We start from the raw sequence: 15,066 nt of genomic DNA on the forward strand, positions 1-15,066 counted from the left end.
CACAGAACTTGGCAGCACGATCACAAAACCTTCTTTCGGCTGAGAAAGTTTCTTCTTGGCTTGAGCTGGACAAGTGACATTTTGTGCTGAGGAACAATAATTTCGAATGTTAACAGTGAGCATCCTTAAATAAGGTACAGCACAAGTTTGATATAAGCAGAGCTACTTCTCTACTGCTACAATGTGCTGTCATCCTGACCTCGAGTGCTCTTGCATTTGCGTTGCAATTTTATTTCCTCACACCAATCTTGATTCTGGGCTGTGTGTTTGATTCCCGCAAACTAATGGAGTCCGTATTTAATCAGTATGGGGCTACCCTAACACCATTTTCACATGGGATATTTTCATAATCCCATCTATTAGTCTGTAGTACATTCAAATCCAAATCTTAGAAATAAGCAAAAATGTGCACGTAACTCAACCAGCCAGCAGGGGGGGGGGGGGGGGGGGGGGTAAAAAACTGTAATCTTTCCCTCCCATTTTCATATGCTTAAAACCAATTACATGTCTAATGTTTTCTCGCTCTGATGAAAAGTCATTGATCTGAAACGCTCACTGTTCCTCTCTCCATAGATGCTGCCTGACATTCTGAATATTGACTTTTTGGTTTTTGTTGCATGAAGGGACAAGTTTGGGCAAACTCAGTACCTGATAACACCCACTTAGAAAACTAAAATCTCAGCCATTGTGGTAGTCTCCTTTTTTAGGTGAAAGAAAATCAAATAACACTTTTCTGATTGCGTTTCAGTCTATATTCACACCATGATCTCGAATGGTCAGTGACTGAGCCATAATCAAAGGCAGTCAGGGCCCTACGTTCCTCAATGACACTTATAGGTAAATGCATACACAGCATCACTGCATTGCATAGCAACTTTAATGTTCTGGCACTGCCAGCACCCATAGAATTGTATCTCAACACATTCAAGGGAGTAAAAGTTAGGCATTAAACAGATCCAACCCTTTAGAGGAATGCACGGATTCCTCTGAAGTATCAACAGCCAAATCTCATCTCTCGGAAGCCCCCAGTTTGATCCTGAACCAACCTGCAATTAAACTCCAGGCCTAGCCTCACAAACCATCCGAGGATCCTAGAGTCTTCAACTCCAGGGAAAGCAATAGGTTCAACCAGATGGACAGAGGTTTGGTCATTAACAAGGTCAGTACCTCAGAAATTGATGCCATGAGTTTGTTTTAACTATTGTGTTCCTTTTCAGAGGGATGGGCCAGAAGTTTTGAACTGTTTTAAACTGGGGATTTCTGAGGAGGAGGAGTCTGGCCATTGATGCTACAGCATGCTGATTTGGAAGGTGTGTTCATCCAGCTCTACACCTTGTTATCTATTGAAGATTTGGAAGCTTCCTGCCTAAACTACCATTATCAGTTTGTATTCTCTGAGCTTCCAATACCTAAGTTATAAGCATTACCGAATTGACCTCAGTAAACTGAAAAGATAGCCCTGATCAACGCCTTCATAAAATTCAACCAAAAAACAATTACATATATATGTCTGTGGGAAAATGCATTGTTAAAATTCCTTCGGTAACCTGGACAGTTGTGTTATTTTCTAAATTTATCCCTTAATTCTGTGTTTGTCTGTCTGTCTTTGTTTTCAACTCTATTCATACAAAAAGGTTATTGGATTTTACTCAGACATTAGTTAGATTATTGTTAAAAATTTTGCTTTGTTAAAGTTACTGTGTTATCAATACATCAAGTCTTTTGTTTTAGCTACAAACACAGTGCCTGGAATCATGCACAAAGTCCAGGATTAGTTATTCAAAAAGCCTGGTTAGGAACCATTATGGTCAATTTGGAGGGTTGTTGAAGGTTTTAATTCTACTACATTGCAAATACAGAGTGGGGAGGCTGATTTGATTCTGCTGTTAGTCTCAATGTCATAACATAAGCCACAGAATCGTTCTGCATAAACACTTGAACTTTATCTTCCAGTAGTAGACTCAATCTTTTGAACTTTATTGCCAAGCACCTGTTCATTACTTCCCAATCCTGAACCCTCACTGTGAGATAAAGGTAGGGAGAAGGAAAATAAGGCAGGAGCAGCTTTGAACATCATTTTAAAAAAAACCTACAAAATGTTCCAACACATGTGAAACACCAGCTCTTGCACTTCCGTAAGTTCCAGCTTCAGACTGAATCTGGATCTTGACAGAAAGACAAGTCCATTAGAGGGAAACGGCCTATGGGTGAGTTGAGGAGCAGGGAAAGAGGACAATCCAGAAGGTCAGGAAGCAAGGAAAGAGGAATAAGAGGTTGTGGAAAACATTGTTAAAACAAATCTCAATGCTAAATGAGATTACAAACCCGATCAATTTACTGGCATTTAAGCAAAGCAATATTAAAATGGGTAAATTTTAAAATGAGATCTTGCTGTACTAACTGGTTTTGCTTATAAAACTTCCTTCAACCAAAACCAGATAGTTGCACAATTATTAAAAAAAGCTCATAAAGGTGGGAGCAAGACAAGTTAAATGTTCTAGATGAACAAAGAGCCAACAGACAACTTTCAAACCTAGAAGTGAAGAAGACAGCTCAGTTCTGCAGGGAATCAATGGTAAAATACTGAAAGTGCAAGAAATTTAACCATAGAAAAATTACAGCACAGAAAGGAGGCCATTCAGTCCATTGTGACTGTACCAGTTAAATGTTCATTCTAATCCAGTACCTGGTCTGTAGTCTTGTCAGTTCAGGAGGGTACCTTATAAATGAGTTGAGAGTTCCTGTTCCCACCAAGCAGGGCAGCGAATTCCAGACACCCTATACTGTCTGGGTGAAAATGTTTTTCTCATGTCCCCTCTAGTGCTTCTCCCAATAACTTTAAATCTGAGATAACAAGGTGTAGAGCTGGATGAACACAGCAGGCCAAGCAACATCAGAGGAGCAGGAAAGCTGATGTTACGGGTCTCGAGTCTTTTTTAAAAATGGGGGAGGGGAAGAGGATTCTGAAATAAATAGAGGGAGGGGGAAGTGGTGATAGAAGGTGGATGGAGAGAAGATGGACAGGTCAAGGAGGCAGGGATGGAGCCAGTAAAAGAGGAGTGTAGGTAGGGAGGTGGGAGGGGGTTGGTCAATTGAGGGAAGACGGACAGGTCAAGGAGGTGGGGATGAGGTCAGTGGTGGGGAGATTTTGAAGCTTACGAAGTCCACATTGAGATCATTGGGCTGCAGGGTTCCCAAGCAAAATATGAGGTGCTGTTCCTGCAGACTTCAGGTGGCATCATTGTGGCACTGGAGGTGGCCCAGGATGGACATGTTATCCAAGGAGTGGGAGGGGGAGTTGAAGTGGTTCGCACCTGGGAGGTGCCGTTGTTTGTCACAAACCGAGCGTAGGTGTTCCACAAAGCGGTCTCCAAGCCTCACCTTGGTTTCCCCAATGTAGAGGAGGCCCACAAACTGCATGTAACCTACAAAGAGTCAGGCATAGCTTGGGCCCACGTGGGTACTCATGGCCACTCCCTTTGTCTGTTGGAAGTGGGAGGAGTTGAACGAGAAGTTGTTGAGTGTGAGGACGAGTTCAGGCGGATGAGGGTGTCAGTAGAGGAGGACTGGTCAGGCCTGCGGGACAGGAAGAAACAGGTTGCCATGGGTACCCGCATGGGCCTCAAGCTATACCTTGCCTCTTAGTAGGATATGTGGAACAGTCCCTCTTCCGTAGCTACACTGGCCCCATCCCCCACCTCTTTCTCCATCACATCGGTGACTGTATCGGCACCACCTCGTGCTCCCATGAGGAGCTCGAACACTTCATTAACATCTTCCACCCCAACCTCAAGCTCACCTGCACCATCTCCGATACCTCTCTCTCCTTCCTGGACCTCTCTGTTTCCATCTCCGGCAACCACCTGGAAACAGATATCCATTTCAAACCTACCAACTCCCACAGCTACCTGGGATACACCTCCTCTCACCCACCTTCCTGCAAAAATGCCATCCCCTATTCCCAATTCCTTCGCCTCCGCTGCATTTGCTCCCAAGATGAGGCATTCCACTCCCAAACATCTGCAGTCCTTGAAAAACAAGGACATGTGAATTTACCCTCCACAGTGGTCGAAAACACCCTCGACCGCATCTCCTGCATTTCCCGCAACTCATCCCCCACACCCACTCCCCGCAATAACAACCAAAACAGAATCCCCCTGGTCCTCATGTACCACCCCACCAACCTCCGGATCCAATGCATCATCCTCCAACACTTCCGCTATCTGCAATCCAACCCCACTACCAAAGATATTTTTCCCTCCCCACCCTTATCTGCCTCCCGGAGGGACCACTCTCTCTGTGACTCCCTCGTCCGCTCCACACTCCCCACTAGACACACCAAACCGGCACTTTTCCCTGCAACCACAAAAAGTGCTACACTTGCCCCTACACCTCCTCCCTCAACCCCATCCCAGGCCCCAAGAAAACCTTCCACATTAAACAGATGTTCACCTCCACATCTGCTAAGTGTGGTATATTTTAACTGCTGTTCCCGATGTGGCCTCCACTACATCAGGGAAACCAAAGTGAGGCTTGGAGACGGCTTTGTGGAACACCTACAGTCGGTTCGCACTAAACAACTACACCTCCCAGTCGCGAAACACTTCAATTCCCCCTCCCACTCCTCGGATGACATGTCCATCCTGGGCCTCCTGCAGTGCCACAATGATGCCAACCGAAGGTTGCAGGAACAGCAACTCATATTCCACTTGGGAACCCTGCAGCCGAATGGTTTCAATATGGACTTCACAAACTTCAAAATCTCCCTAACACTGACCTCATCCTAAAACCAGCCCAGCTCATCCCTGCCTCCTTGACCTGTCCGTCTTCCCTCAAATGACCAACTCCCAGCCCAACCACCCACCTCTACTGGTTCCATCCCTGCCTCATTGACCTGTCCGTCTTCTCTCCACTGATCTTCTCCTTTATCCACCTTCCATCAGCACCTTCCCCCCTCTACCACTCTCTATTTATTTCAGAGTCCCCTTCCCCTCCCCCATTTCTGAAGAAGGGTCCAGACCCAAAATGTCAGCTTTCCTGTTCCTCTGATACTGCTTGGCCTGCTGTGTTCATCCAGCTCCACACACTTTGTTATCTCAGATTCTCCAGCATCTGCAGTTCCTATTATCACTTTAAATCTGTGCCCTGTGCTAATTGAATCCGCCACTAAGGGAACTGGGTTTTCCTTGTCCACTTTATCCAAGCCCCTCTTTATTTTGTACAACTCTGTGAAGTCCTAAGGGTGGCACGGTAGCTCAGTGTTTAGCACTGTAGCCTCACAGCACCAGGGACCTGGGTTCGATTCCAGCCTCAGGCAACTGTCTGCGTGGAGTTTGCACACATTCTCCCCGTGTCTGCGTGGGTTTTCTCCGGGTGCTCCGGTTTCCTCCCACACTTCAAAGATGTGCAGGCTAGGTGGATTGGCCATGCTAAATTGCCCATAGTGTGCAGGGGTGTGTGGGTTATAGGGGAATGGGTCTGGGTGGGATGCTCCAAAGGGCGGCGTGGACTTGTTGGGCCGAAGGGCCTGTTTCCACATCGTGGGGAATCTAATCTAAAAAAAAGTCACCCCTCAGTTCTAAGGAAACAACCCTAGCCAATCTAATAATCTGTCCTCATAGCTGTAAATTTTCAAGCCCTTCAACCTTTTCCTAAATCTCCTTGTTAATCTCCTCTGTACCCTCTCTATGGTGGTTATGTCCTTCCTGTGAGATGGCAACCAGGACTGTACATAAAACTCCAGCTGTGGCCTACCCAGTGTCTACAACTGTTCTAACATCATACCCCTACACTTATTTTCAAATTTGATTTTTTTTTAAAAAAAGCTGCAAAGATCAAGCAAGAGCTGCGCAAAATTGAGTCAACAATTCAGTTCTTTGACCCTTTGTCCTATTTTGCAGTCTTCATGGGAGGAGGAAGTGTGTTGCAGTTGAAAAATGACTCACGTTTGCCATTGGAAGTCCCAGCTGCTTGTTTTTCAGTTCAAGGCTGGCCTTTTGCCAGATCTGGTGGTTGGGACCCTGTACCCATTTGACATATTAGGACTTGCATGTTAAGAAACTGTTTTTGGCCTGAGAACTGGTGTTACCTATTAGGAACGTTGTCGCATACTTCAACCACATTCATGGCAGATGCCAACTCAGCCTCACTGTTCCCTCAAAATATACTTCAGACTTTTTCTACACATTTTTATATAAGTTAGCAAATGAACGGGACACTAGCATCAAACTTTAGCTGTCAATCATGGTTCTGCATATGGCACTCACGCTTCTGAAACAGTCCTGGTTCCAGGTTCAAACCTCACTCCGATAATATAGGTTTTTGCTTCAATGCTGTACCAGTGAGATGTTAAAACATGGCCCTGTCCTCTCACATAAAAGATCTCTCTGTCACTAACAGGATGAGAAGCTCACCCCCAGTGTTCTGGGGCCAATATTTACCTCTCAGACAACACTACTTACAACATCATCATATTGCTGTTTGTGAGAGCCATTTGCTGTATGCAAATTGCCTGCTGCATTTCCTACATTGCAACAGTAGCCACATTTGTAAAACTACTGTATGATTAAAAACCAAAAGAATTGCAGATGCTGTAAATCAGGAACAAAAGCAAAGTTGCTGGAAAAGCTCAGCAGGTCTGGCAGCATCAGTGGAGGAGAAAACAGAGTTAACGTTTTGGATCTGGTGACCCTTCCTCGGAACTGATCGTACTGTATGATTAGGTCATCCTGGGGCCATGAAAGGCACTATATAAATAAGTGCAAGTTTCTGCCTGACTATCTGGCTGTTTTTCTGTCCCTGCACAGCTGAAGAGGGTTAGTAATCTCGAGCTGCAAAAGGTGGACTACTGTAAACTGCTAACACTTCCCAGAGAGGTCTTTTTTGGTTGGCATGAACTGCTATTTCAGTATTGTCACTTAGAGAACCAAAAAGGTGGTTAGAGCGAGAAACCAGAATGCAATACCCGTGGTATTCCAGTTATAGGTCCAACCATGATACTATTTCTCCTCCCATGTCATCATTAACTTTATGGGATAACACATAAGGAACAATCACGTGTCTGAGTGACAAACAGGATTATTGTGATCCATGGAGCTGTATCCCAGTAAAGAGGCCTCAAGAAGAGTGGGAGGAAAAAGTGAAGGGAAGCAGTCTTTTACAGAACTGGAGATGTTAACTTGGGGCCCCAGCCCCTGATTTTGTCTTTCTCCACCTCCTCCTGCTCTCTTCCCTCCTAAACATTTTGTCTCACACTATCAGACTAATAAAAGCAGGGAAGAAACAACAGAAAATGGGAGCTTTTCTACCTCGCGGAATATGAAGCATACCCAAAACAGCAAATAATGTTTTTGAAGAAGGGTCCAGACCTGAAACATCAGCTTTCCTGCTCCTCTGATGCTGTCTGGCTGGCTGTGTTCATCCATCTCTACACCTTGTTACCTCACACTCCAGCATCGGCAGTTCTAACTGTCTCTAAATAGTGTTTTAACACTGTAGCATGTTAGATCGCAACCATACCAAGCCTGTGATGCTGTATTTCGGTCTCTGAAAACTTCTCTTAAAGCTTCTAGTATCAAAAGCAAGTAATCAGCAGCAGTTGTGAGGGGTTTAAGGTTTGTGTGCAAAAATCAGTTTTACAACATATCATTAGACTGCATCCCCCTAGTTCTAGATTTCTCCCATTTAAAAATCAGAAACATTCTGATTTACCACTATCTAGCCCCATTAGGTATTTATAGGTTTCTATGCAATTCCCTTCACAGCTGAAGAGGGGTAGTAATCCCGAGCTGCACGGTGGCTCAGTGGTTAGCACTGCAGCCTCACAGCGCTAGGGACCCAGGTTCAATTCCAGCCTCGGTTAACTGTCAGCGTGGGGTTTGCACATTCTCCCCGTGTCTGTGTGGGTTTCCTCCGGGTGCTCCGGTTTCCTCCCAGTCTAAAGATGTGCAGGTTAGGTGGATTGGCCATGCTAAATTGCCTGTAGTGTTTAGGGGTGTGTGGGTTACAGCGGGATGGGTCTGGGTGGGATGCTTCATGGGGCAGTGTGGACTTGTTGGGCCGAAGGGCCTGTTTCCACACTGTAGGGAATCTAGTCTAATCTAATCCCTGCTCATTCTTCTAAACCCCAGGGAATACAGCCATAATGGATCCAGTTGGTCTTCATGTGTCTGTGGTGCCATCTCAGGAAGCAGTCCCTCCATAGTCAGAACATCCCTCCTTAGCTGGGGAGCTCGGTGATTAGCAATGTTGCCTCATAGCACCAAGGACCAGGGTTCAATTCCAGTCTTGGGTGACTGAGTGGAGTTTGCATGTTCACCACATCTGCGTGTGTTTCTGCTGGTGCTCTGGTTTCCTCACAGTCCAAAGATGTGCAGGTTTGGTGGACTGTCAGCGTTAAGTTATCCCATAGTGTCTAGGGATGTGCAGACTAGGTGGGTTAGTCATGTGAAATGCAGTGTTACAGGGTTGGGGAGGGCGCGGGTGTAAAGGAGCATGGGTCAGAGTGGGATTGTCTTTGGGGGGTTGGTGCAGACTTGACGGGCCAAATGGCCTCTTTCTGCATTGTAAGGGTTCAATAAGGAGACCAAAACTGCACACTATTCTCCAGTTTTAGTCCACCAAACTCCTGCATAATTGCAGTAAGACCTCCCTGTTCCTATGTTCAAATCCTTTCACCATTGAGGACAACATACCATTTACATTCTTCACAGCCTGCTGTAACTACAGTGTGGGTGTATCTACACCAAATGGACAGCAGCAGTTCATCGTCACCTTCTCAGTGACGAATTGGGATGAGCAACAAATATTGGTCTTGCCAGTGACACCCACATCCCATTAATGAATCAAAAGAAAAGTATTTTTACATGAACGAAGGAGATAATTTTAGTTAGATAAATAAGTGCAAAGCACTGCTTGAAAGGAAAGTGGAGAACATTCTAAATAGTATTAAACCATCAGTTAACCAGTAATATCAACGCAGAGCTGGCAAGATTTGAAGAGAGGCTGAAACGCAAATGCACAGGATTATACTTCGCTATTATTCTCTGTCTTTTTTTTAAAAATCTGTCCCATAGCTGGTCCACCTACTAACACCTAACAGCATAGGTTTCCACATGGAGAACATGCATTTCAATAAGGCGAAGGGTAGAATCAATGGTCAACAAAAGCCCATATAAAGAGAAAAATTACAAAAAAAAGAAGCTTCATTTCTCATCCTGAACTTTGGGTCTACCCTAGACTGCCTCGTCCAAATGCACAATACAAATTTCAATCAGTAAACTTCATTGTATAGTAATTAGGTATTTGAAATAAGACATTTATTTCTGTCAACATATACTTTGTGGAAGAAGGATGTTATAGTGTAATGGTAGGATTCATGATTCTATTTTTAAATGCATTCACAGGATGCGAGTTTCGTTGGCTAGACAAGGATTCAATGCCCATCCCTAATTTCCCAGAGGGCAGTTGAGAGCCAAACACATTGCTACGTCTCTGGAGTCACATGTAGGTCAGACCAGGTGAGGATGGCAGATTTCCTTCCCTGAAGGACACTAGTCAACCAGATTAGTTTTTCTGACAACAGACAATTGTTTCATGGTTATCAGTAGATTCTTAATTTCAGATTTTTTTCATAGAATTCAAATTCCACCATCTACCACATCAGGATTCAAACCCAGATTCCCAGAACATTAGCTGAGTTTCTGGATTAATAGTACAGCGATAATACCACTAGGCTATTGCCTCACCTTGAATATAGATTTATGGCATGGCATGGCATTCTGGAAAGTACAGTTGCATTGCTGTATATAAACTAGGAACAGCTAGCTGCAGGAGGCTGGAGATAATTTTAACTGTGATCCCTCGGGCATTTAGGAGCCTGAACAAAATGGAATAAAGTACATTGACCGATCAAACTTACTTACAGCTCAAGATACAATAACAAGAAGCATCTCACATTGTTGCAAGTGCTAGCCAATATAAATTGTTACTTTTCTTAAAGTTAAACACATACAAATCTAACTCTTCACATTGTTGCATCTTTGCCTGGGAGGAGGGTGATGTATTGGGAGGCTTCACAACTGAATAGCTGACACATGACAATATTAAATGTGCCCTCAAAGCCCCTAACTATCCTTATTCCAGCTCAGAACAGTGAACTCCACACAGGAGGGCTTTGAGGACACCCACCAGATCACATGCACCCTGCTGGATGCCAGCCCAGAATTCAGGCTTGTAGCTCCATTCACCAGGGCTCAAAACACTTTCAGACCAAAACAGTAGGAATGTTAAAGCACCACTGCAAAAAGTAAATATCATGATATGTATGATGAATTTTAAACAAGGTTGCAAACAGCAGCAAGGTGGATTCTTTGACTTAGCCTTAAAATTCAATTTGCTAGTTAGGTACGTAGAAATAGTCTCTTAAACACTTTTCTGGTTTTAATGTTTTTAATTCTTCAGTCCTCCAGTGTCACCTATTAGTTAAAGATGACTGGAAGATTATCGCCAGTGCCTTTTTTCCCCTTTTCCTGCCCTTCAACTGATTCACTTGTGAACCAAAAATAACAGCTGATAGCTGTTGCAATGCATTGGGATTGGGTGAGGCAGCTGGACACTTTTTTTGTGGCATGGTGAGGGATGGGAGGCAGGCAGCAGTCATATCAGGTATTTAAGTCTGGGACTAGAGGGTGTGACTGGCAGAGGGAAGTATTGGGAATACTCAGTGGATTGGCATCCTGACAGTATTCTGCCAAGTTTGAACTTCTTGCAGTTTGAATGGATGATGCGTTGGGGGGGGGGGGGGGGGGGGGGGGGGAGCACGACTGTTTTTTTTCACTCAATGGCTGCCTGTTTAATGTGACAATATAGATGGAAGCAGAGAATGATCAGAGGTTGGACACTTTTTTGCATCTAAGTGCTTGGGTGCTGAAGACTCTTTCTTTCATACCCAATGCCAGATTTAAGGATGTCATCTTGGGCTGAGAAGGCTACAGTTGAGTGTTGCTGAGTAAGTCTAAGCAGTCAGAAGCTCAGTTTTTACAAAGCAGTCCCACAGACCTCACCACAGCATCCAATCATTTATTTTTGGAGAATTGAATCAGCTGCTCAGTTTGGCTTGGGTGAAACATTGTTTGGTTCGATGCCTGCACTCCAGTACTAAGAACCGTGCTTTAAGTCATCCTTCACCTTGAAGTACACTGGAACAAGTATGGTGATGAAGTATAACTAAATCGGGTTCATGGGGAAACTTGGAAAGTCAAAGACCAGATGATTAGTGCAGGTTAGAAATTAGAATCCAAGAGAAGACTCGGCGTACCTGCCCTTCAGCAGGATAATAACTTGGAGATATTAGCTGAGTAGTGATGTCGTTTAAACTAGCAAACCAGATCCCAGGACAATATTCTGGGCCTGTTTGTTCAAATGCCACCACAGCAGAGTAAATTCTGAAATCACTAAAATCCAGACTGGAGGGCTGGCCTAAAGATTAATCTCGTCCTCCAGTCGTCATAACCTAGCTGGTTTACTAATCCCCCTTTGCGGGGGGAGGGGGGGGGTATATCTACCAACTTTTTAGTCTTGCCTTTCCAGATAGTGTTGCTGCCTAACTGCATTGAGGGCATATAGGGATGTGAGATTAAAGGCTGGCCTGGACAGTGCCCATAATCCCATAGCCCAATAAAGAAAATGGTAAATCTTTTAAAATTTAAATTGGATGAGTAGGAAACTTTTCTGAGGGGGGTATGATGTACACACTGCTGGGCAAACTCAGCTGGTCCAGCAGCATTATTTAACAGAGTCTACTATGACTTACTTCACGTGAAAAGTCAATGGGCTCAAAGCATTAACTATTTCTGTTGGTCTTTGAGTTTATTCAGCACTTTGTTTTCCAGCATCTACAGTATTTTTGTTTTGTAAATGGGAATCATGTTTGAAGAGGCTGGGATTTGAAAATTTAAAGGATCTTTTCCTTTTTTGGAAAGAAGAGCTTGGGTAGCTATTTACAGAACTTAACTGAAACATATAAAATAATCAGATGGTTAGATAGGGAGAGCCTTTTTCCTAGGATGGTGACGGTGAGCATGAGGGGGCATAGCTTTAAGTTGAGGGGTGAAAGATATAGGACAGATGTCAGAGGTAGTTTCTTTACTCAGAGAGTAGTAAGGGAATGGAACGCTTTGCCTGCAACGGCAGTAGATTCGCCAACTTTAGGTACATTTAAGTCATCATTGGACAAGCATATGGACATACGTGGAATAGCATAGGTTAGATGGGCTTGAGATCAGTATGACAGGTCGGCACAACATCGAGGGCCGAAGGGCCTGTACTGTGCTGTGATGTTCTACGTTCTCTGCACACAATGACCTAATTTTTATGCCTCATCTCAAATAATTTAGTGAAAGTACAAGAAGTGAGTATTGGAAACCAGCAATCAACAAAATTTGACAAGTGTTGCAACAACATAAAAGCACTGACACTAGAAGCTCCAATGGATGTCTAGCCAGCTGAAAGATTGAAAATATCAGACTACACACGGTTTCTGATGCCAATGCCCAAGAAAGACACTGCTGCCAACAACCACTTGCACTGATAGCATCATTAACAGGAACTTCAATAAGATGCGACACCAAGACACAAAAGGAGACATCAAATGTAGGAACAAAAAATTCAATTGCAGAGGGAGGCTGTAAGGAGCACGTTGAAGTAACACGGAAAGAGAGGAGTGGTTTAGGGAACTGATAGCATGACTACCAGGGTCACGGAAAGGGGGTCCACAGACAGAGTGTATGTTGGGGGTGGGGGCGGGGCGTGGAGATGGCAGAGACAGGAAGGGTACGGGGGGGGAAGGGTGGTGTGGAGTTTTGATCAGAAGGTTAAGAATTATTGAGATTAATTCCTGCTAAATTATGTTTAGTTCAATCAATGCGAGAACAGCAATTAGACCTTAATATAGAAAGTTGCTGCCTTACCTGAAATCCTCTATTCACCCCAAATTTAAATGCATAGATCTGTTATATTACTCGCAAGATCCCGTTCGGAGATGACTGTTTATTGTTGACGTGCTACTTATTTACATTGTAACACGTATTTACTGTACCCAATACTCGACATTCAACCAGCACAATTCGCAAACCCAGCAGGCCATTCCAACAACTCAACAACCTCCTCGACGGTCTGTCTGTAAAACCAACGCTTACCCCACCCTCCAAGCACGCTTACTGGTGCTTGGTCCCATCATTCCCCCGAATGACGTGCAGCGATTGGCTGGAAGACTGCGAGCGAGGCGCGCACGGAGGGAGGGAATACGCGCGGGAACAGCAGCAGCTCTGGAGCTCGAGCTGAAACAGCTGATTTCGAAGAAATAACGTCAGGCGCAAGCAGTGCGTATGACATCGGAGGTAGCTGAGGCCTGACGCTATGAGGGTACGTCAATGAATCGTCGAAGGAGGCTCTTCAGCCCATCGCTCCTGCACGAGTTTTATTCGTCAAGTGCTAATTTGCTGTGTTTTCGTCTTCCCAGCACCCCATTTCTATTCCAATAACCATCCAGTGCCTCTCTTGAATGCATTAATTGAAACTGGGTGTTGCAAGTGCATTCCAGACGTAACTACGCAGAGCCAAAGAGTTGTACAACACGGAAACGTTAGTCAAAGGAGAGCCAATGGATGTTACTCTGCTTGGACTTTCAGCGTGCCTTTGACAAGGTACTGCACAAGAGGCTGCTGAGTAAGATAAAGGCCAATGGTGTTTGAGGCAAGGTATTTGCCTGGATAGAAGATTGGCTGCCTGGCAGAAAGCAGAGAGTGAGGTTAAACAGGTTATTTTCAGGTTGGCAGCCAGTGACAAGTAGTGTCACAACATAGAACAGTACAGTACAGCACAGCACAGGCCCTTCACCCACAATGTTGTGCCCAACGTTTTACCCTAAACCTAAAGTCTGCCGAACCTCAACCCTACCTTATACTATCATCCATATGCCTATCTAATAGCTGCTTAAATGCCCCTAATGAGGCCGACTCCACTACCCTCTCCGGCAATGCATTCCACGCTCTTATCACCCTTTGAGTAAAGAACCTACCTCTGATGTCTCCCCATACCTTCCTCCAATCACCTTAAAGTTATGTCCCCTCGTAATAATCATTTCAGCCCTGGGAAAAAGTCTCTGACTATCCACTCTATCTTTGCCTCTCATCATCTTCTACACCTCTATCAAGTCACCACTCATCCTTCGTCATTCGAAAGAGAAAAGTCCTAGCTCTCTTAATCTTTCCTCTAAGACCTTCCCTCCATTCCAGGCAACATCCTGGTAAATCTCCTCTGCACCTTTTCCAACGCTTCCACATCTTTCCTGTAATGAGGCGACCAGAACTGGACACAATACTCCAGATGTCGCTGAACCAGGCTTTTATATAGCTGGAGCATAACTTCACGGCTCTGGAACTCAATCCCTCTATTAATGACAGCTAACACACCATACGCCTTCTTAACAACTCTATCCACCTGGGTGACAGCTTTCAGAGAACTGTGAACATGAACCCTAAGATCCCTCCACTCCTCCACACTGCCAAGAATCTTTCCGTTAACCCTGTATTCTGCTTTCAAATTTGTCCTTCCAAAATGAATCACCTCACACATTTCAGGGTTAAACACCATCTGCCACTTCTCGGCCCAGCTCTGCATCCTATCAACGTCCCTTTGTAACCTAGAACAGCCCTCCGCACTGTCCACAATTTGACCCACCTTTGTATCGTCCATGAACTTACTAATCCACCCTTCCACTCCTTCATCCAAATCATTTGCAAAAATCACAAATAGAAAAGGACCCAGAACAGATCCTTGTGGCACACCACTCGTAACTGAGCACCATGTTGAATATTTTCCGTCCACTACCACCCTTTGTCTTCTAAGGGTCAGCCAATTCTGAATCCAACCTGCCACATTCCCCCCTATCCCATGCCTCCTTACCTTCTGCATGAGCCTACCAGGGGGAACCACACGCTTTACTTAAATCCATGTATACCACACCCACCGCTCTACCTTCATCCACGTGTTCGGTCACCTCTTCAA

General features: G+C 44.7%; 1 protein-coding gene across 4 annotated transcripts in view; it reads right to left on the bottom strand.

Annotated features, from left to right (window-relative positions):
• The window catches only part of LOC125448211 (signal transducer and activator of transcription 1-like), a 69,439-nt gene extending 56,257 nt beyond the window's left edge, over positions 1–13,182 (bottom strand). For 3 of the 4 annotated variants that reach the window (XM_059643461.1, XM_059643460.1, XM_059643457.1), the window contains exons 1-2: positions 12,969–13,182; positions 9,747–9,877 (exon numbers count right to left, since the gene is read on the bottom strand). In XM_059643461.1, the coding sequence (XP_059499444.1) occupies positions 9,747–9,778 (32 nt within the window). In that variant the 5' untranslated portion in view covers positions 9,779–9,877; positions 12,969–13,182. The remainder of the gene's footprint in view (positions 1–9,746; positions 9,878–12,968) is intronic. The other variant, XM_059643459.1, reaches the window with a different exon arrangement.
• Between the last annotated feature and the right edge of the window lie 1,884 nt (positions 13,183–15,066).

Source organism: Stegostoma tigrinum, chromosome X (assembly GCF_030684315.1).
Source record: "Stegostoma tigrinum isolate sSteTig4 chromosome X, sSteTig4.hap1, whole genome shotgun sequence".
NCBI classification, from domain to species: Eukaryota; Metazoa; Chordata; class Chondrichthyes; order Orectolobiformes; family Stegostomatidae; genus Stegostoma; species Stegostoma tigrinum.